Consider the following 16,754-nt stretch of genomic DNA (forward strand, 5'->3'; position numbering starts at 1 on the left):
GTGATGGTGTGTCTAGGACTTGCTATGGTGGGAGAATTGGGTTCTGATGATGGCAAGTGACCTTGGTTGTGTTGTTTATTTTCTTATGTTTGCCCCCACCCCGCCATCTGGTTAACTCTAGTGCTACCTATCCTTGCTAAATCTGACTGGAGCCTCTCCTTCCTATGATCCTGGTTGTGTCAGAACTCCTCAGAGTCAAGCTACCTCTGTGATCCTCTGATTCTGGGATCCTGGGATCCTGGGCTTGTTAGATCACCTGGAAGTGTGGCTTTCTCTGTGTGTTGTGGGACTGGCTGCAGAGCTTGTACCCAAGGTCTGCTCAGAACACTAACCCAGACAGACTGGAAGGAACCAGAGTCACTAGGCTGGTGGAGTTCCTAAGTGCCTAGTCCCGCTCGTCCCAGTTACTCCCAGTTTTGGGACAGATGTTGGTTCCTGCTTACCTCTGATCCTGGGTATGTCAGAGCACCTGGGAGTGGAGCTTCCTCTGGATGTTGTGGGCGTAATTTTTTTTTTAAAGATTTATTTATTTTTTGTATATGAACACACTACAGCTTCTTCAGACATACCAGAAGAGGGCATCGGATCCCATTATAGATGATTGTGAGCCACTATGTGGTTGGTGGGAATTGAACTCAGGACCTTTGGATGAGCAGTCAGTGCTCTTAACCATTGAACTATCTCTCCAGCTCCTAAATAAATAAATAAGAAAAAGGAAAAAAAGAGAGAGAAAAAAGAAAAGAGAACCCTTTGTTTTGGGTATGAAATGCCTCCAGCATCAATTTTTTTGTTCCATGTGTACTTCCAGAGTGGTGTGGTGGAACAAAGCCCTTAAACTCAGAACTGTAAAGTAGAGGCAGCTCATCTTTGTAAGTTGGAGGACAGCGTAGCCTACTTACTGAGCTCCAGGGCAGCTGGAGCTATGCAATTAGACCCTACCTCTTAAAGAATAAAATAAAATAAATTAAATTATATTTCCCTTTCATTTCTAGGTACTGAAATCTGAATTTGTATGTGTCTATTATAATTGCTCCCTACTGTGCGGTGGAACAGATTTTATCAGTTATTTTTGTTAAGTAATTTAAAAGTATTTACTTATTACAATATTGACTGTCAATATTACAATATGGTCTGTCAAGTTCTTAGCATGAGAGTGGAAAACACAGCCTCGAGAACTGGGCAAACGGGAGAGATTTGAGCTTTGGCAGGATTGTGCTGCCTCTGGCTGACATTTTTGTTCTTGCCTGTAGGAGCTAATGAAACAGCTGAACACAATCCAGGTAAGTGGTGCAGGGCCATTCCTTTTACTCTTTCTTTTTAAAATGATTTTATTTACGTGTGTATGTCTGTATGTGAATGTACATGTATGTAGTTGCCCGTGGAGGCCAGAAGAGGGAGACAGATTCCCTCTGAGCTGGAGTTGCAGGGCAGATGTGAACCATTTCCCATGGGTGCTCAGGACCAAACTCAGATCCTCTGCACTAGCAATGCAAGCTCTCAACCACTGAGCCATCTCTCCAGCCATGTTTTTATTTCTTAATTTCTATTCACTTCTAGTTTTGTTAGTGGCTTCTCTGAGGCTTACCACGTATTCTTTAACTTGTCAGAACTTGCTTCCAAGTTTCTTCTCAACCTTCCTGTGATAAACAAACCAGACATAAAATTCCACAAAATACAAGACCATGCCTTCATGAACCAATTTAAAGCAAGCTACCTGTGTCATTCTCCCAAAAGAAAGACACTGAAGCTTGTCAGCACTCACAGATTCCCATGAGCTATAGAACAAACAGGATACAGAACAGTCTGTTTCCATAGTTCAAGCTTACTCCTACGAATCTGGGAACTAGTAGCCAGCCTGAACCAGTTTCCTCTTTCCCAAGAATGCAGAGGCCGTGCACTTTTTCTGCAACTATGAAGAGAGCCGAGGCAACTACCTAGTAGACGTGGACGGCAACCGCATGTTGGACCTATATTCTCAGATCTCCTCTGTGCCCATAGGTAAGACTTGGACAATCACCTCTCATTCTTTCTTTGTTATGGCCATCAGACTTTAAATGTCTATCTCCAGTCTTACCAGCCTTTCCCCCAAGGGTAAGTGGATAAATAAGTAATGGTGGAGAGAGCATGACTAGACATTGTTGCTATGAGTTTTTCTTTTAATTATAAGTATGTCAGTGTTTTGCTTCCATGGATGCAAGGTGTACCACCTGTGTGCAGTACCTACAGAGACCTGAAGAGAGTACTGCATCCCTGAGACCCAAATTACAGATGGCTGTGAGCTTCCATATGGATGCTGGAAATAAACCCAGGGGCCTCAGGAAGAGTAGCCAGTGCTCTTGACTGCTGGGCCAATTTTCCACTCCCAAGGCACTGTTTATTTGTGTTGTTTTTTAATATTTATTTTTAATTCATATATGTGTATATGTATACACATGTATGTGAGTGTAAGTGTCCATGGAATTCCTGGAGATGGAGCCTCAGATGTGAACTGCCTAATATCGCTGTTGAAAACTGAACTTGAATCTTTTGTAAGAGCAGGAAGTGCTCATAACCACTGAGCCCCAGCCTGAGCCCCAGCCCATTAGACATTGTTTGAAACAATAAAGAGTCTTTCCAGGTTTGGTAGAGAGATTGTAATGCAATCAATTTCAGATGATCAGATCCTTTAATGACTCCAGCACATGAAGTGAGGGGAAGCTGGACTATGAAAGCCAACAGCAACTCACAGGGCATAGGAAATCCTTATGTTTATAGACTTCAGGGGTATCACTGAGCTTAGGAAGAAAATGGCCTCTGAGTTTAGCAGGTTAGTGAAGGAACTATAGAATGCACATAAGGCTGTCCACTTTCCCACCAACCTTGGCTGTTAGATGCTGGGTTGCTAAGGCACTCAACAGGTGCAGCCTCTGAGATCTAACACGTACCATCAGGTAAGTATGGACTCCTTTCCCTGTCTTGCAGCCAGGTGATGAAGGCTTGAAGAGGTAAACTTGCAGAGCGATAGCTCAGTGGAGCTGTCTAGATTGGGTTTCTTAGCAGAGCCTGAGGTGAGGATTCTTCAAGAGGGAATGCCCTCAATTGAAAGGGAAGGCTGAGAAACAGCATCCAACACGAGATCAAAAGAACTCTGCTAGACAGACAGTCTGCTCTCACATGGGACTCTGCATGCCAGACTGACACAGACAACTGGTCTTTCTGCACCCCTGAGCTGGCTGCTCATTGCCTGCCCACTACCAGGGGGAGGCCCGGCAAATAGACCTTCTGTGCATGGAAAGACAATTTCCAGAGGAGGAGGCAGCAGAAGCCATTACCAGCCAACACAGATAGCTGGGATATGGGATGATCTGCCCAGAAAATATGGCTCAGTGGATGCTAGCAGCCCCTGTCTCATCTGGCTCACCACCCAACCACACAGAGCGTGACACAGACAATGGGACAGACAGGGTTAATTTGGAAATGAGGTAGCTGTTATTTGCTGCTCGGAAGGTTATTGTCTCTTGAATTGATAGATGCCCAGCTGTGCCCAGTGGCCCGTGGGCTGTGCCTGTCCCTTCACAGATAATACTGCTTGTCTGCTGCAGAGGAGACAGGCATGGGGGAGTTGGTTTTAGTGCTGTGTGTTAGCAGTGCCCCACCCCCACCTCCTGGCACCGGAGATGTCCTCTAAACCCCCAGCCTTGTCCATTCCTCTTCTACCTCCTCAGCATCTGTCTTCAACCTACTAATGTCCTATTGAGATATGACCAGACTTCAGCGGTGGCTCATCCTTCAGGGGTGCCTCAGCCTCTAAAGGCACCAAGGATTTCAAGATGTACAAACCCTTTCTCCCCTTGGTTTTCATTTGTTGTTGTTTGCTCTTATATGTATGTATGTATGTATGTATGTATTTAGTGTGTGTGTGTGTGTGTGTGTGTGTGTGTGTGTGTGTGTATGATGCTTGCACACATCAAGGGCTATATCATAGGCATGTATACCAACCTGGCTTCTAGTTTTTTTCTTTTCTTTTCTTTTTTTGTTTTGTTTTGTTGTTGTTTTTTTTCTGGCTTCTAGTTTTAAGCTCATACTCACTGAGAGTTTACCAGACACTTGGCTGTTGCCAAGAGCTTCACACATTATAAATGGCCACGAGTGCCCTATTCCAGGGTCTGCAGCTATTACCTCCAATCACTTCAGATTCTAAGAGGTCATAGGATCTGCATGGTGGTTCAGAGTCTGAGGTCCTGCCAGGACATGGACCAGTGAGTCCACCCCTTTTGTTCCTACTGAGCAGTCTTGCAGACACCTGCCTTGCTTTGGGAGGTCTTACCACTCAAAGCCAGGTTGAAAGTACCCTAATCGGAGTTCTGTTTTCATTTCTCTCCTTCAGGAGCCAGTGAGTCAGGCTGCCTCTGCAGTTTAATGAGCTTTACTATGACCAGGCTTATCTACTGAGGCAGAAAACTCAGAAACACCCAGGCAGCATGATAAGCTAGAACTCTGGCCAGAAGACGTTTGGAAAAACCCAAAGAATGTTCTGTCCTTGAATGATGAGCAGTGTCTAGTCCTGGGCCTTGCAAGCCTTGCGTGGGCTAGGGAAGAGACCGGAATATGTTAACTCTCTCTCCCAGGGTCTTCTGCTTCAGCTTCCACAATTTATCCTCTGCAGCTGGCAGGGTGAAACCACGAAGATTTCCCTTCTCTTTAAATCTTTTTCACCCTCTAGAGAAAGTCTCCCCTAGGTGATACTTGATGTTTAATACTTGTCTAAATCTAACAGTCTTGGAGGGAGAAGAAAGGGCCTGGGGCCCAGCATCTCAGGCAGACAACAGAAACATTGTTTCCACTCTACACAGCCTCCAGCCTCAGCAATTCAATGTCTCCTTTCAAAGATGTCTTTCAATTAAAAAGCACCTGTCTTTCTCATTTGAAGCTGCTAAGACATAGTGCTGGAGACCAAGTAGCTTATAAAGAACAAAAGTTTCTCCCAATTTTCAAAGCTAGGAGTACAAAATCCAGGCCCCACTGGCTTAATGTCTGAAAAGCGCTTTCTTTCTAGAACAAGGTGCTGTCTTTCCACAGTGTCCTCAGAAGATGGGAGGCTGAAAACCTCCTCAGGGGTCTTTATAAAGGCACTAACTCCCTTCATGAGGAGTCTACTCCCATGACCTAATCAGCCTTTAAAGCTCTGGGAGAGGCTGCAAACAAGCTCTGCAGACTATCACGGCAGGGGCCAGGGGCCCAGCAGAGGAGCTGCACTTATGTGTAGTAAATCCTTCCTGCTTTAAGCTCCTCTTACTGCTCTTGCCTCATATAGGTTGTAAACTTCTGTGTTCTTGCCCACATCACTGGCTTACTGTGCTATTAATTCATTCAATTACGTGTATTGAGCAGAGTGAGCCTTGGTGGGGTGGAGTGGGCAAGGGCATCTCACACTGGTCTCTAGACATGAATGCCTGGGCACGTCCTCCAGACACTAGTGCCTACGGCTTCCTTTGGCCTTTCTGCCAGTTACTGAACGGCAAGTCCATTACTGTCCCTGTTGTTGTCTTAAAACACCCTGACAAAAGGAATTTAAGAGAGAAAGGATTTATTCTGGCTCACAGTTTAAAGGTACAGTCCATCAAGTTAGGGAAAAAGTGGTGTTGGGACAGTAAAATGTCGGGTCACACTGTACCCAGAGACAAGCATAAAATGATGAATGCTGGTACTCAGCTCATTCATTCTATCTATCTGCCCTCTATCACTCAATTTATCTATATATCATCTATCTATCTATCCATCTATCATGGAGACAGGATTTCATTGTACAGTCCTGGCTGGCCTAGAATTTAATATAACGCCACCCACTTTCAGAATGAGTGTTACTATCTCAGTTAACTTAATCAAGAAAATCCTGCCAAGGCACACGTAAGGCTAGTTCTTAAGTTGACAGTCAGTATAAACCTTGACGATGGGACTAGCAATAATGAATAGAAAGCTCCCTGCACATGGTAGATATTCAATAAATACAGATTGTCATAAAAGAGAGGAGGGTGGGTCTAAGCAGGCTTACAGGGTCCAAAGCCTGCCTTGGCATCAAGGAGACTGGATATTCTCTAATTTCTCAGTCATACATTTTTTTTTCTTGGTGGAGAGTTGGGAGGATCTCATGTAGCCCAGGCTGACCTCAAATTCACTATAGCACAAACTGGCTTTGAGTTCCTGATTCCCCTGCCTCCACTTCCAAAGTGCTGGGGTTACAGATGCACACCACCATACCCAGTTGCATCTCCTCTTTTCCTCTTCATCAGCAGACTGGCCATGCTTGACTCCCATAGGGTTTCTGGCAGAATGAGGAAGGATTATCAGGATCAAACACAAGCTCAAGCCAGACACAGAGCTGATGCTCAGAATATGGGAATTGGAGAATGAAGTACAATATCATTCATTTTGTTTTGTTTGTTACACAGTCTTGCTATGGACCTCAAACTGACTTAGAACTCTTTATGTAGTCTAGGCTGGCCTCAAAATCACAATTCTCCTGCCTCAACCTCTTACTACTATGCCTGCTGTCTTTTTAAAAATTATCATACTTTATGTGTATGTCCTCATGTAGACCAGAGGAAAACTATGGGAGTCAATTCTCTACTATATGGGTCTGAGGAATTGAACCCAGGTCATCAGGCCATCAGGTTTGGTGCAAATACCTTTATCTGTTCATCCACCTAGCTGCCGTGTGTGTGTGTGTGTGTGTGTGTGTGTGTGTGTGTGTGTGTGTGTGTGTGCTTATATATGTTATGTATATGTGTGTTTATATATGTTGTATGTATGTGTTTTAGAAATTTATAGATAAGGCTAAGTTTCTGTGAACATTTTCTAAAGCTACTGAATCAGATCAAGCTATATTTTACATGCTTTTATCCATTCACAGAGCAGCAGGCATCCGGTGTTCAGGGGGCACCTGTTGGAGAGGAAGTGTTAGAAACGGTGCCATTTAATACACTTTTCTTAGACTCAGTTTTGGGTCATTCATTGCAAGTGAATAGAAATACTGTTCACTTTTTGGGTTTTTTGTTTGTTTGTTGTTTGTAGGTTTGTTTGGGGTTTTTTGTGTTGGTTTGGTTTTTATTTCTTTTTTCAAGACAGGGTTTCTCTGTGTAGCCACAGTTGTCCTGGAACTCCCTTTGTAAACCAGGCTGGCTTGAACAGAGATCCACCTGCCTCTGCCTTCTGAGTGTTGGAATTAAAGGTGAGCACAGCCCCCTCAATGCACACAGAGTTGTTTTTATAATACTGTATATCACATGAGTGCAGTTGGAGTCCATCAGCATGGTAACACTGCAAGGAGTTCATCTGCACTTCAGTCACAGTTGATGGACTTGAGATGCTTTCAAATCTGGAGATGCTGAGTGTTAGCACTAACACTATAGATAGGATGACTTTATAGGAGAGCTATTGCTGAGTGCCAGGGTATCCTGAGTCAAGGTGTAGAACATCAGCCACGGTGGGACCCTGGAACATGCATGTGTGTGTATGAAGGCAGGATGTGGCATGTGACATAGTGGTCCTTTGGTCCAGTTGGTGTCCTTTGGTCCTTGAGGAAACATTTATTGGGCTCTGCCTCAGCCTGTGGACACTGGGAAATGAACAAGACCATACACAGTCTGCCACATTGACCTCTTGATGCCGGCACTGTCCTTGCATTTATGTTTGTCTGGTCCTTCAGATCTCAAACTTGAACAAACATCTGAGCATCCCCAGGGAACTTGGAGCTCTACAGGCGGCACTGAGAGACTTCTAGGCAGGGGTCATACAGAGTGCTTCAGAGATGGAAGCCAAGGGGCAGGGAGAGAACTAGTACAGAGGGAAACCTCAGATGCAGGAGCACTCTCTAACCCTGCTGTGCCCTCCTCTCCCCAGGTTACAACCATCCGGCTCTGGCGAAACTCGTTCAACAGCCTCAGAACACGGTATGTCTCCCTGATGCTCTGATGTGCAGACTAAGGACAGACTGTGCTCAAGGCTAGACCTGATAGACATCTTTAGGCGTGTTTCGTGCACAACACTCAGGTGTTTGCTGAGCTTGTACTCCATTCAGGCCTTGGAGAAGTGTTGGTGACTTTCCCTCAACATGACATAAACTAAGTCACCTGGGAAAAGGAGTTAGATCCTCCATGGAGGAAATGCCCCCCATCAGACTGTTCTGTGGGCACGTCTGTGAAACATTTCCTTGATTAGTGATAGATGTGGGAGGGTCATGTTCACTGTGAGCAGTACCATCCTGGGCAGCATTCCTGGGTTGTATAAGAAAGCAAGCTGAGGGGCTAGCAAGATGGCTCAATAGCATCTTGTTGAAAGCATGTGTTGCTCATGCAGTGGAGCCGGATTGGGTTCCAGCATCCACATGGCGGTCACCACCATCAGTAACTCCAGTTTCGAGGGATCCAGTACTTCTTCTGACCTTTACAGGCTCCTCTATGCATGTGATACACATATTCAGGCACACCCATAAAATAAGATAAATTTTATTGGAAAAAAATCTGAGCAAGTCATGGGCACCATGTGGGTGATAGGTCTTCCCCCATGGCCTCTGATTCAGTTCCTGTCTCCAGGTTCCTGCCTTGAGCTCCTGCCCTGGCTTCTCTCAGTGATGGAGTGTGACCTAAAAGTCAAATAAGCCTTTTTCCCCTGAAGCTGTTTTAGTTGTGCTATTTATCACAGTGACAGAACGTAACTATGACCATAAAGAAAGCTCAACATCATGATTCCCATGGAGACAGTTACTTAACCTCATACATCAGATGAGAACTGTAACCACATTTAGTCTTCAGAACAAAAGATACAGTGTAGGCATAAGACAATGATAACGGTTATCATATATAAACAATGTAGTATGTGCCAAGTCTTGTGTTCTGTGTTCTTATTTGCATGTTTGAGTATGCACTGTACATATGCACCACTCTCAGTCCCCAGGGAACAGGAGTTACAGGCTGCTCCGAGCAGCCTGATGTGGACGCTGAGACCCAAACCCAGGTCTTCTGCAAGAGCAGCAAGTACTCTTAACCCTGAGCCATCTCTGTAGCCCTTCTTTTTAAATGTACTGCTAGCAAACTTTAATACATGTGTATATTGTATGTAGAGCCTACTCTCCCATAATCACCCATATGGTTATATGTTATAACTATTACATTCTAGGATTCAAGAATGTTTAAGCCAGGCAGAGGTGGTGCACGCCTTTAATCTCAATGCTTGGGAGGCAGAGGCAGGTGGATTTCTGAGTTCGAGGCCAGCCTGGTCTATAGAGTAAATTCTCTGTGTAGCCAGGGCTACACAAGAGAAACCCTGTCTTGAAAAACAAAACAAAACAAAACAAAAAAAGAATGTTTAGTAGATAAAGAAACTGAAGAGCAGAAAGATTATATATCTGCCTGTATTAGTTGTTTCATTTGCCATAACATAGCCAGCTTAAGGGAAAGGGAGTTTATTTTGGCTCGTAACTTGAGGGTACACCATCATGGGGTGTGTGGAGCAGGGAGCAGGCATGGTGGGAGGGCAAGAGCATCCCACAGTGCACCTGCACTCAGGGAGCGGAGGGAGAAAAGCTGCGGCCTAGCTCACTTGCTCTGTTTTATTCAGGCCATGGGGTAATACTATGCAGACTTAGGGTGGGTCTTCCCAGGGCAGTGCGGTCTAGAAAGTTCCTCACAGACATTCTCAGGGGTGACTCTAGATCCTACCTACTCCACAGTCAATGTTAATCACCATGCTGTCTGAGGCAGCATGGGCCAACGGAGGTGCTTGGAATAAATCCAAAGAACTGAGTTCATCTGTGATGGAGCAGTCAGAGGTCAGGAGAAACCTCCCAGGGAAGTGACTTTAAACAGAGTTCTGAAGAAGGAGAGGCTGTGAGGTGGCAGGCCAGCGAAAGTGTGGCATGCTTGAGGAATAAAGAACTGGATGGCCTGAGCAGAGACAGCAGAGGGCAGGGTTCAGGTCGGACCAGAACAGCCCAGAGTTCCCACCACCTTCGTCGCAGTCTGGCTCCTGGGATGATGAGCAAAGACAAACCAGCAGGGACAGCCTAGAAGAAGAAAGTGTTTGTCTGGCTTCACGTTAAGGCGCATCCATAACAGAAGCCAGGGCAGAGATGTGGAGGCAGGGGCTGAAGCAGAGGCAGTGAAGGGTTCTGCTTATTAGCTGGTTCCTCATAGCCTGCTCAACCCAGGACCACCGGCGCAGGGATGGCACCATCCCCTCTCATGTGAATCTTTAATCAAGAAGATTTCCCACAGACATGAGCACAGGCTAGCCCGACAGAGGCAAGGCCTCAACTGAGGTTCCCTCTCCCCAGATAAGTACAGATTTCTGTCAGGCTAACAGAAACAACCCAGTTCAGCCCCCAATAGGCTTCTCGATCTTGGTACTGATGGTGTTTAGATCTAGGTCATTCCATTACTGAGGCCTCTTGTCATGGCAAAAAAGGAAATGTCTTAGGAGTGCCTCTATTCCCTCTGGTGGGTATAGTAACCTTGGTGGAGAAGCCTCATGATAGAAGAGTTCTGCTGAGCACATGGGATGCCATAAGAAGACTTGTGTCTATCCTCAGTGTCCCTCCATGGTGTTCTCAGTGAATCTGTCCACGAAGCCTATTGTTTCCCATGTTTGTCCTTTTAAGCATCCTTTTTAGATGTCATTTTCCTGAGGTCAGCGTGTCACACACTTGCCCAAGTGCCCACTATGCAGGAAGCCCTGAGTTCTATCCACACCACGTAGTGAATCCAGCAATGATGGTGAATATCAGTAATCCCAGTTCTTGAGAAACAGAGGTGGGAAGATCAGAAGTTCAAGAGCACCCTTGGCTATGTAATGAATTTGAGACCAGAATGGGTTACATGAGCTCCTATCTAAAAAAATTAAATAATAATAATAATAATAATAATAATAGATATTTTACTTTCCTATTTGTTCCAACACCATGCAATTTTGATGCTCATATATTCATTTTCAATTACTATACTAACAAATAGTCACAAATTTAATTAAAGTAATACCTAAGAGCTACACATAGTGGCACATGCCTATAATCCAAGGACTCTGGGAGCTGAGGCAGGAGAGGATCAGGAGTTTAAGTTTATCCTCGGCTGCATAGCAAGTTTGAAGCCAGCCTAGGCTACATGAGACAACAATAAATTCAGAGCAATGCTTGTGGCTGGATCCTGCTTCGGGTCTGTTGAGCCTAGCTGCGGACTCTGCTCCTCCAGGCTCGCAGATGGAGGCTCTCAGAGCACGTGTCTGAGGCTCATTCAGCCTGTTGGCAGACTCCTTTCTTCTTGGTCTTCATTGAAGCCTACATCACCACGGGCAATAGAAGCCTTTTCCTCTTCTGCTTCTGCTCATGTGGTCACACTGGGCCCGAAGGAAATAGAAATGAGCCAAGTGAGCCCATTAGAGCCTTCGTGTCAGCTTTTTGGTGACATAGACATTGTCCTGGGGGTAGCAGGTGGACCTGGGATCTAGCATCCTGTGGTTGCTCTTGCAATGTAGATATGCTGAGCAGACACCACGATAAACCTGTGCTACCTAACAGGATATGATACGCTTCAGCTCCCACTGAGAGAGTCTGAATAGTAGCAGGGATCAGAACAGGTCACCCTCAGCTATATGATGGATGGGGGCTATGATTTCCCCCATCCAAATGAGAAAGACCTGTCCCTCTCTCCTAGAAGACACCTGGCTCACTCCTCTGCCCTGTCCCATGAGTGCAATCATTGCTCATGTGCTCTTTATCATATCTGGTTACTTTTCTCAAAAAATCATGTGGACTTTCACCCTCATGCATCCTCTTATGGGCAGGAGACTGTCCCTTCCAGTGGCTTCATGGCATTGCCCCTGTAAATATGTGACACAACTTGTCTACCTCCTGAGGGTAGTTCCACTTTGGGGCTTTCAGGAAGATGGAGCCCATATCCACTGGGGGCTCCACCTGTGTTTCTATTGGATATAGAGCCAACAGCAGACCTGTGCTATTGGTGGGTGTTTTGTTTCTGCAGATCCTACCAGTTGGCAAACTTACTGACCTGATTTCCTTTCCCACCAAAACTGGGCTAGGGGTGGGGTCTCCAGCCCTTCATGTTCTGACCAACACTTAGTGTGTGTGAGTTTCTATGTGACTCAGAGGAGGACATCTTGTCCACTCATGAGGGGAAACTTGATCCTTAATGGAATCAGGGGACCAAAAAAAAAAAAAGGCCTGACCTGGTCAAGAACTGAACTCAGCTCTTACTTGTGCTGGGGATGTAGCTCTTAGACAAGTGCTTGCCTAGCATGCTCAAAGTCCTAAATTTGAATCTCTAGCACTGTGTAAACTGGGCATGGTTGTGCATGACTCTAATTCCAGTCTCAGGGGGTAGATGCAATGATGTCCAGGCCATTCTTAGCTATATAACAAGTTCAAGGCTAGCCCCCAGCTACAAAAGACCCTGTTCAAAGTGTGTGTGTGTGTGTGAAATTCTCTTAAACTCAGAATTGAAGATCTCCCGGAAGAGCCATGATCAGAGGGCAGGGAGGGGCGGGGCTGCCTGCCTAGGGAAGACAAGAGGACAGTCTTGCGTCCAGTTAATTGAACAGGAGCAAGGGGCATCCTGAGAAGGTGGCCAATGAAGCCAGAGGCACAGGGGATGTGTTTACGCTCAAAGCTGCTTTGTTTCAAAACTTGTGCCGATCCCAGATGCCTTGGCAGCTGGTGCTGAGCAAATGTGTCAACAAACATGTCACACACATTTGCAGTGTCAGCTGCCTGCGGAGGCAGTCTTCCCAACACAGCGTCAAGGCCCAAGGATGCTGATTCTTGCAACGACATCTCCCTGCTCTTAGAGGAGCCTTGCCTGTCTCCCCCACATACCATCACATCTCACCCAGGCAAGGACTGGTCCTCACCTTACCTCCCCACTGGGACATGGCAAGTCTTGCTAGCTAGCTTGCTGTGGGACCCTGTCTTTCATCTAGTCTTTCAAGGCTGGAGTTGCAGGTGGACCACCAAGCCCACCAAGCATTTGCTCGGGTTCTGGTCCTCATGCTTGCCCAATAAAAGTTTTACCCACCATCTCCCCCAGCCCACTGCTGGCTTTTTATCAACCCTCGTGGGCCACAATTGCACCACTGTGAACCATAGCCTGGTGATTTCATGTCAGTGCAGATATGGATACTGTCTCATTGAATCTATCTGGGTTCTAGTTCTAATGTCTCTAGGGCCATCTCCATTAACACCCCACACTGTGCTCTATACTGGGCCTTGCCTGTGCATGGTCATACTGCCATGAGAAATGGCTATGGTCTGACTTCCCTACACCTGGGATGGATGCTCACAGTGGGCCAAGTAAGACACTCACCAATCTGAGACTTCCAGGCTATTATAGCATACCTCAGGAGCCCTGTACTCTGTCTATGACTTCTCTCCTGAAGGTTCTCAATCAGTACCTGGCAAGAGGTGCCCACATTGGCAGATGAAGACCCTGAAGTTCAGAGATGTTAAGTGACTTGCCCAAGGCTGTACAGTCAAAGCCAGTTCTCGGGTTGCTGCACTTTAAGACAGGCAAACCTTCTGGAAACCTGTTCTCATTTGTTTCTGCAGCCACATGTCCCAGATATCTTCTGTTCTTAATGTCATGCTTTGTCAAGCAAGAACACCGCCCCCACAGCTTTTCTGGGCCCAGCTAGAATCAAGCTGTCAACCTGCCTGGCTCTCTCTGGGGGCCTTTCCCCCTCATCCCATGGCAGGAGCTTGCTCCTAGCTTGGTCTCATCATGGTCCTGATTTCTCACAGGCCTCATGAGCAGGTCAGAGCCAGAAAGAAAATGCTATCTAAGGCCCTCACCTACAGAGCAAGGTCTTCAGATGTGTCAAGCAAATGTGTACCCAGCATTAGCATTTCTGAGCAGAGGTCCCTGGAGTGCCTGGCCCAGAATGTTATCAGAAGCCAGCAAACCCACACTGGAGGCATGCCTGTGTGCCTTGAGACAAATTGCCTTTCTGGTCCTTAGCAGTGAAGAAAGTTCAAAGTTCATACTTCTCATCCCTCCTGCACCCTCCGTGTCTCCTAGACACACCAGGGAGGAGTCACAAAGCAGAGAAAGCCACAGAAATATGAATCTGCCCCACTTCTACTGGCCTAAGCCACATCCCAAAGACACCAGAATGGCTGCTAGAACTCCTCTGTCCTGAGAGCAATGACACTGTTCTGACTTGCATTGAGCTTATCATCCTATCATGTCCAAGAGGTCCTTACATCCCATGGAGTCTCCACTTGTTTGCTTTGGTTCATTTGTCTGTTTTTGAGAAAGGGTCTCCTGTAATCTAGACTGGCCTCAACCTCCCTTCAAAGCTAAAGATGGCCTTGAATTTCTGAGCTTCCTGCCTCTACTTCCCAAGTGCTTGCAATTGCTGGCATAAGCCACGGTACTAGGTTTCTGCAGTGCTTGGGATGGAAGACAGGGCTTTGTGCATAGCTGGTAAACACTCTACCAACAGAGAGAGATCGCAGCCTAGAACTCTCTGTGTGCCCCAGGCTGGCCTCGAACTTGATAGGAAGCTCCACCATGCCCTACCAGATCCCTACTTTATAATAAATGTTCCTATTCATAGCAAGGGAATACTCTTTGATTTATAAACTGCAGAGATAGCTCCTGTGTCCTTTCTCCAACTGCTCCTGAAGTTAAGGCCATTTCCCAAATGATGCAAGTTAAGTTAGATGAGGGCCAAGACACAGGCTTCACTTGGAACTTGCCAATTTTCCCCGTACTTTCCTTTTGTGATGTGCCCTAGAATCCAAGCCAAGATGCCAAGCTGCATTTGGTGTGATCGCTTTCACAGTCCAGGTCCACTTCCATATCACTTACCTCATGAACAGCCTCCCCCATGACCTCCCCCATCCCTGCTGGTGCTGGTGTGGGTGAATCCCCAGGCCTGTTCTGTTCTTAGTCCACTGCAGGTTGTTTAGTCACTGGCATGAGGGCCAGCTCCAGCACCAGGACAAGGAAGGGATTTGGGTTCCAGGTGGCCCTCCAGCTGTGTCCTTGGCTTCTCATTCTGTAAGGCCAGAGTGACTCCCTCACTGCTCTCTTGAAAACCTGAACTATTCTGAATTCACTAGCTTTGTAGAGTATGCCACTAACCCCAGCCCAAAACTCTAGCTCAGTGGTTCTCGACTTTACTAACATTGCAATCCTTTAATACAGTTCCTCATGTTGTGATGTGCCTCCAACCATAAGATTATTTTCATGCTACTTCATAACTGTAGTTTTGCTACTGTTATGAATCATTCTGCAAACATCTGTGTTTTCTGATGGTCTTTGTGACCTACAGGTTGAGAGCCACTGCCCCAGTTGCTCATCTGACCAGTCACAGGTTATCTTGAGGATGTGCAAAGGCCCTGTCCAGTGCCTACCAGGGAGTAGGTGACCAGATGCACCATACTTCCGCCCTGGTCTCTCTGTTGCATGCTGTCTGGGATCATCTCCTCCTGGTGGGATGGGGCAAGGAGGATGGTCATGGGTAGGAAATTGCCACCTCTTAGATTGTTCCTAGAACCCCTGTGAGCAAAGACAGGAACAATGCCTTCCCTCTGTTTTAAAGATAAAATCATTGAGACTTCGTTTTAAGTGGTTATCTATGCTTAAGAACTTTAACTTTGTTTTGCTTGGGGATTTTTGAGATCTCATAGGCAGGCTCTGAATTCAGTTTGTAGGTGGGGATCACCTTGAACTTCTTATCCTCCTGCCTTTACCTCCCCAGTTCTGGGGTCACAGATACACACGAGCACACCTAATCTATGTGGTACTGTGAATGAAGCCCAGAGCTTTCTCCACACTTGACAGACACTACCTACTACCTGAGCTTTGGCTCTAGTCCCTGGAGGTATATTAATACAGGATATAACTCTTAAAGGTACCTGCCTCTCTTAGGGGCTTGCACTAACATCCCTCAGCCAGAGGCCATTTGAAGCTACATTTTTACTAGAACCAGGAAGTCAGTGCATACATTCCGCTTCTTTGAAAATGTGTTCATGCTGTCTCCCCAGTCCAAGCCCAGCAGCCACAGGGCAGGGCAGACTCATCTTTGAACAGACTGATCCCTTCCCAGAACCCCTCGCTTCTCAGGTATGAGGAGCGAATAGCATCATTTCAGCATTGGCTCACACTGTCGATTTCCTTAGAGAGGGAATTAATTCTCTGGACCCTTATCTATCAAAATAGAGCTGGGGGTGGGGGAGACTGATGCACAGATGTTTATGGTGTTCTGGCTCTTTTTCTCTAGTTAATTAGCCAGCTCCACCAACATACCTCCATCCTAGTGAGAACTCCCACAAGTGTAGTGTGTGTGTGTGTGTGTGTGTGTGTGTGTGTGTGTGTGTGTGTGTATGTGTGTGTGTGTGTGTGTATGTACATGCATGTGTTTGTACACAGGCATACACCCAGTACCACAGCACATATGTGGAAGTCAGAGGGCAATCTCAGATATCAGTTCCTGCCTTCATCTTGTCTGTTACATAGACTCTCGTTCCCCACTATACACTCCAGGCTAGCTAGCCTGAGCTTCTAAAGATTCTCCTGTCTCTGCCTCCCATCTTGACACAGGGCTATAGACACTCACTACCACACACTTTGCATGAGTTCCAGGGCCCTGAACTCAGGTTCTCACATTTACATGGCGGGTGCTTTACCCGCCATGCCAGCTCTCCAGCCCCTGCCTTTTTTTTTTTCCTTTTAATTAAGGTAAACTTACAGAAGGTTTGTAATTTT

At 46.3% G+C, this 16,754-nt stretch overlaps 1 protein-coding gene across 7 annotated transcripts in view; it reads left to right on the top strand.

The window, feature by feature from the left end:
• Abat (4-aminobutyrate aminotransferase) overlaps nucleotides 1–16,754 on the top strand; it is a 106,190-nt gene that overhangs the window by 64,679 nt on the left and 24,757 nt on the right. For all 7 annotated transcript variants that reach the window (XM_031362102.1, XM_031362050.1, XM_031362064.1 and 4 more), the window contains 3 exons: nucleotides 1,251–1,280; nucleotides 1,881–1,998; nucleotides 7,879–7,928. In XM_031362102.1, the coding sequence (XP_031217962.1) occupies nucleotides 1,251–1,280; nucleotides 1,881–1,998; nucleotides 7,879–7,928 (198 nt within the window). The remainder of the gene's footprint in view (nucleotides 1–1,250; nucleotides 1,281–1,880; nucleotides 1,999–7,878; nucleotides 7,929–16,754) is intronic.

The sequence above is a fragment of the Mastomys coucha genome, unplaced genomic scaffold (genome assembly GCF_008632895.1).
Source record: "Mastomys coucha isolate ucsf_1 unplaced genomic scaffold, UCSF_Mcou_1 pScaffold12, whole genome shotgun sequence".
In the NCBI taxonomy this organism is placed as follows: Eukaryota; Metazoa; Chordata; class Mammalia; order Rodentia; family Muridae; genus Mastomys; species Mastomys coucha.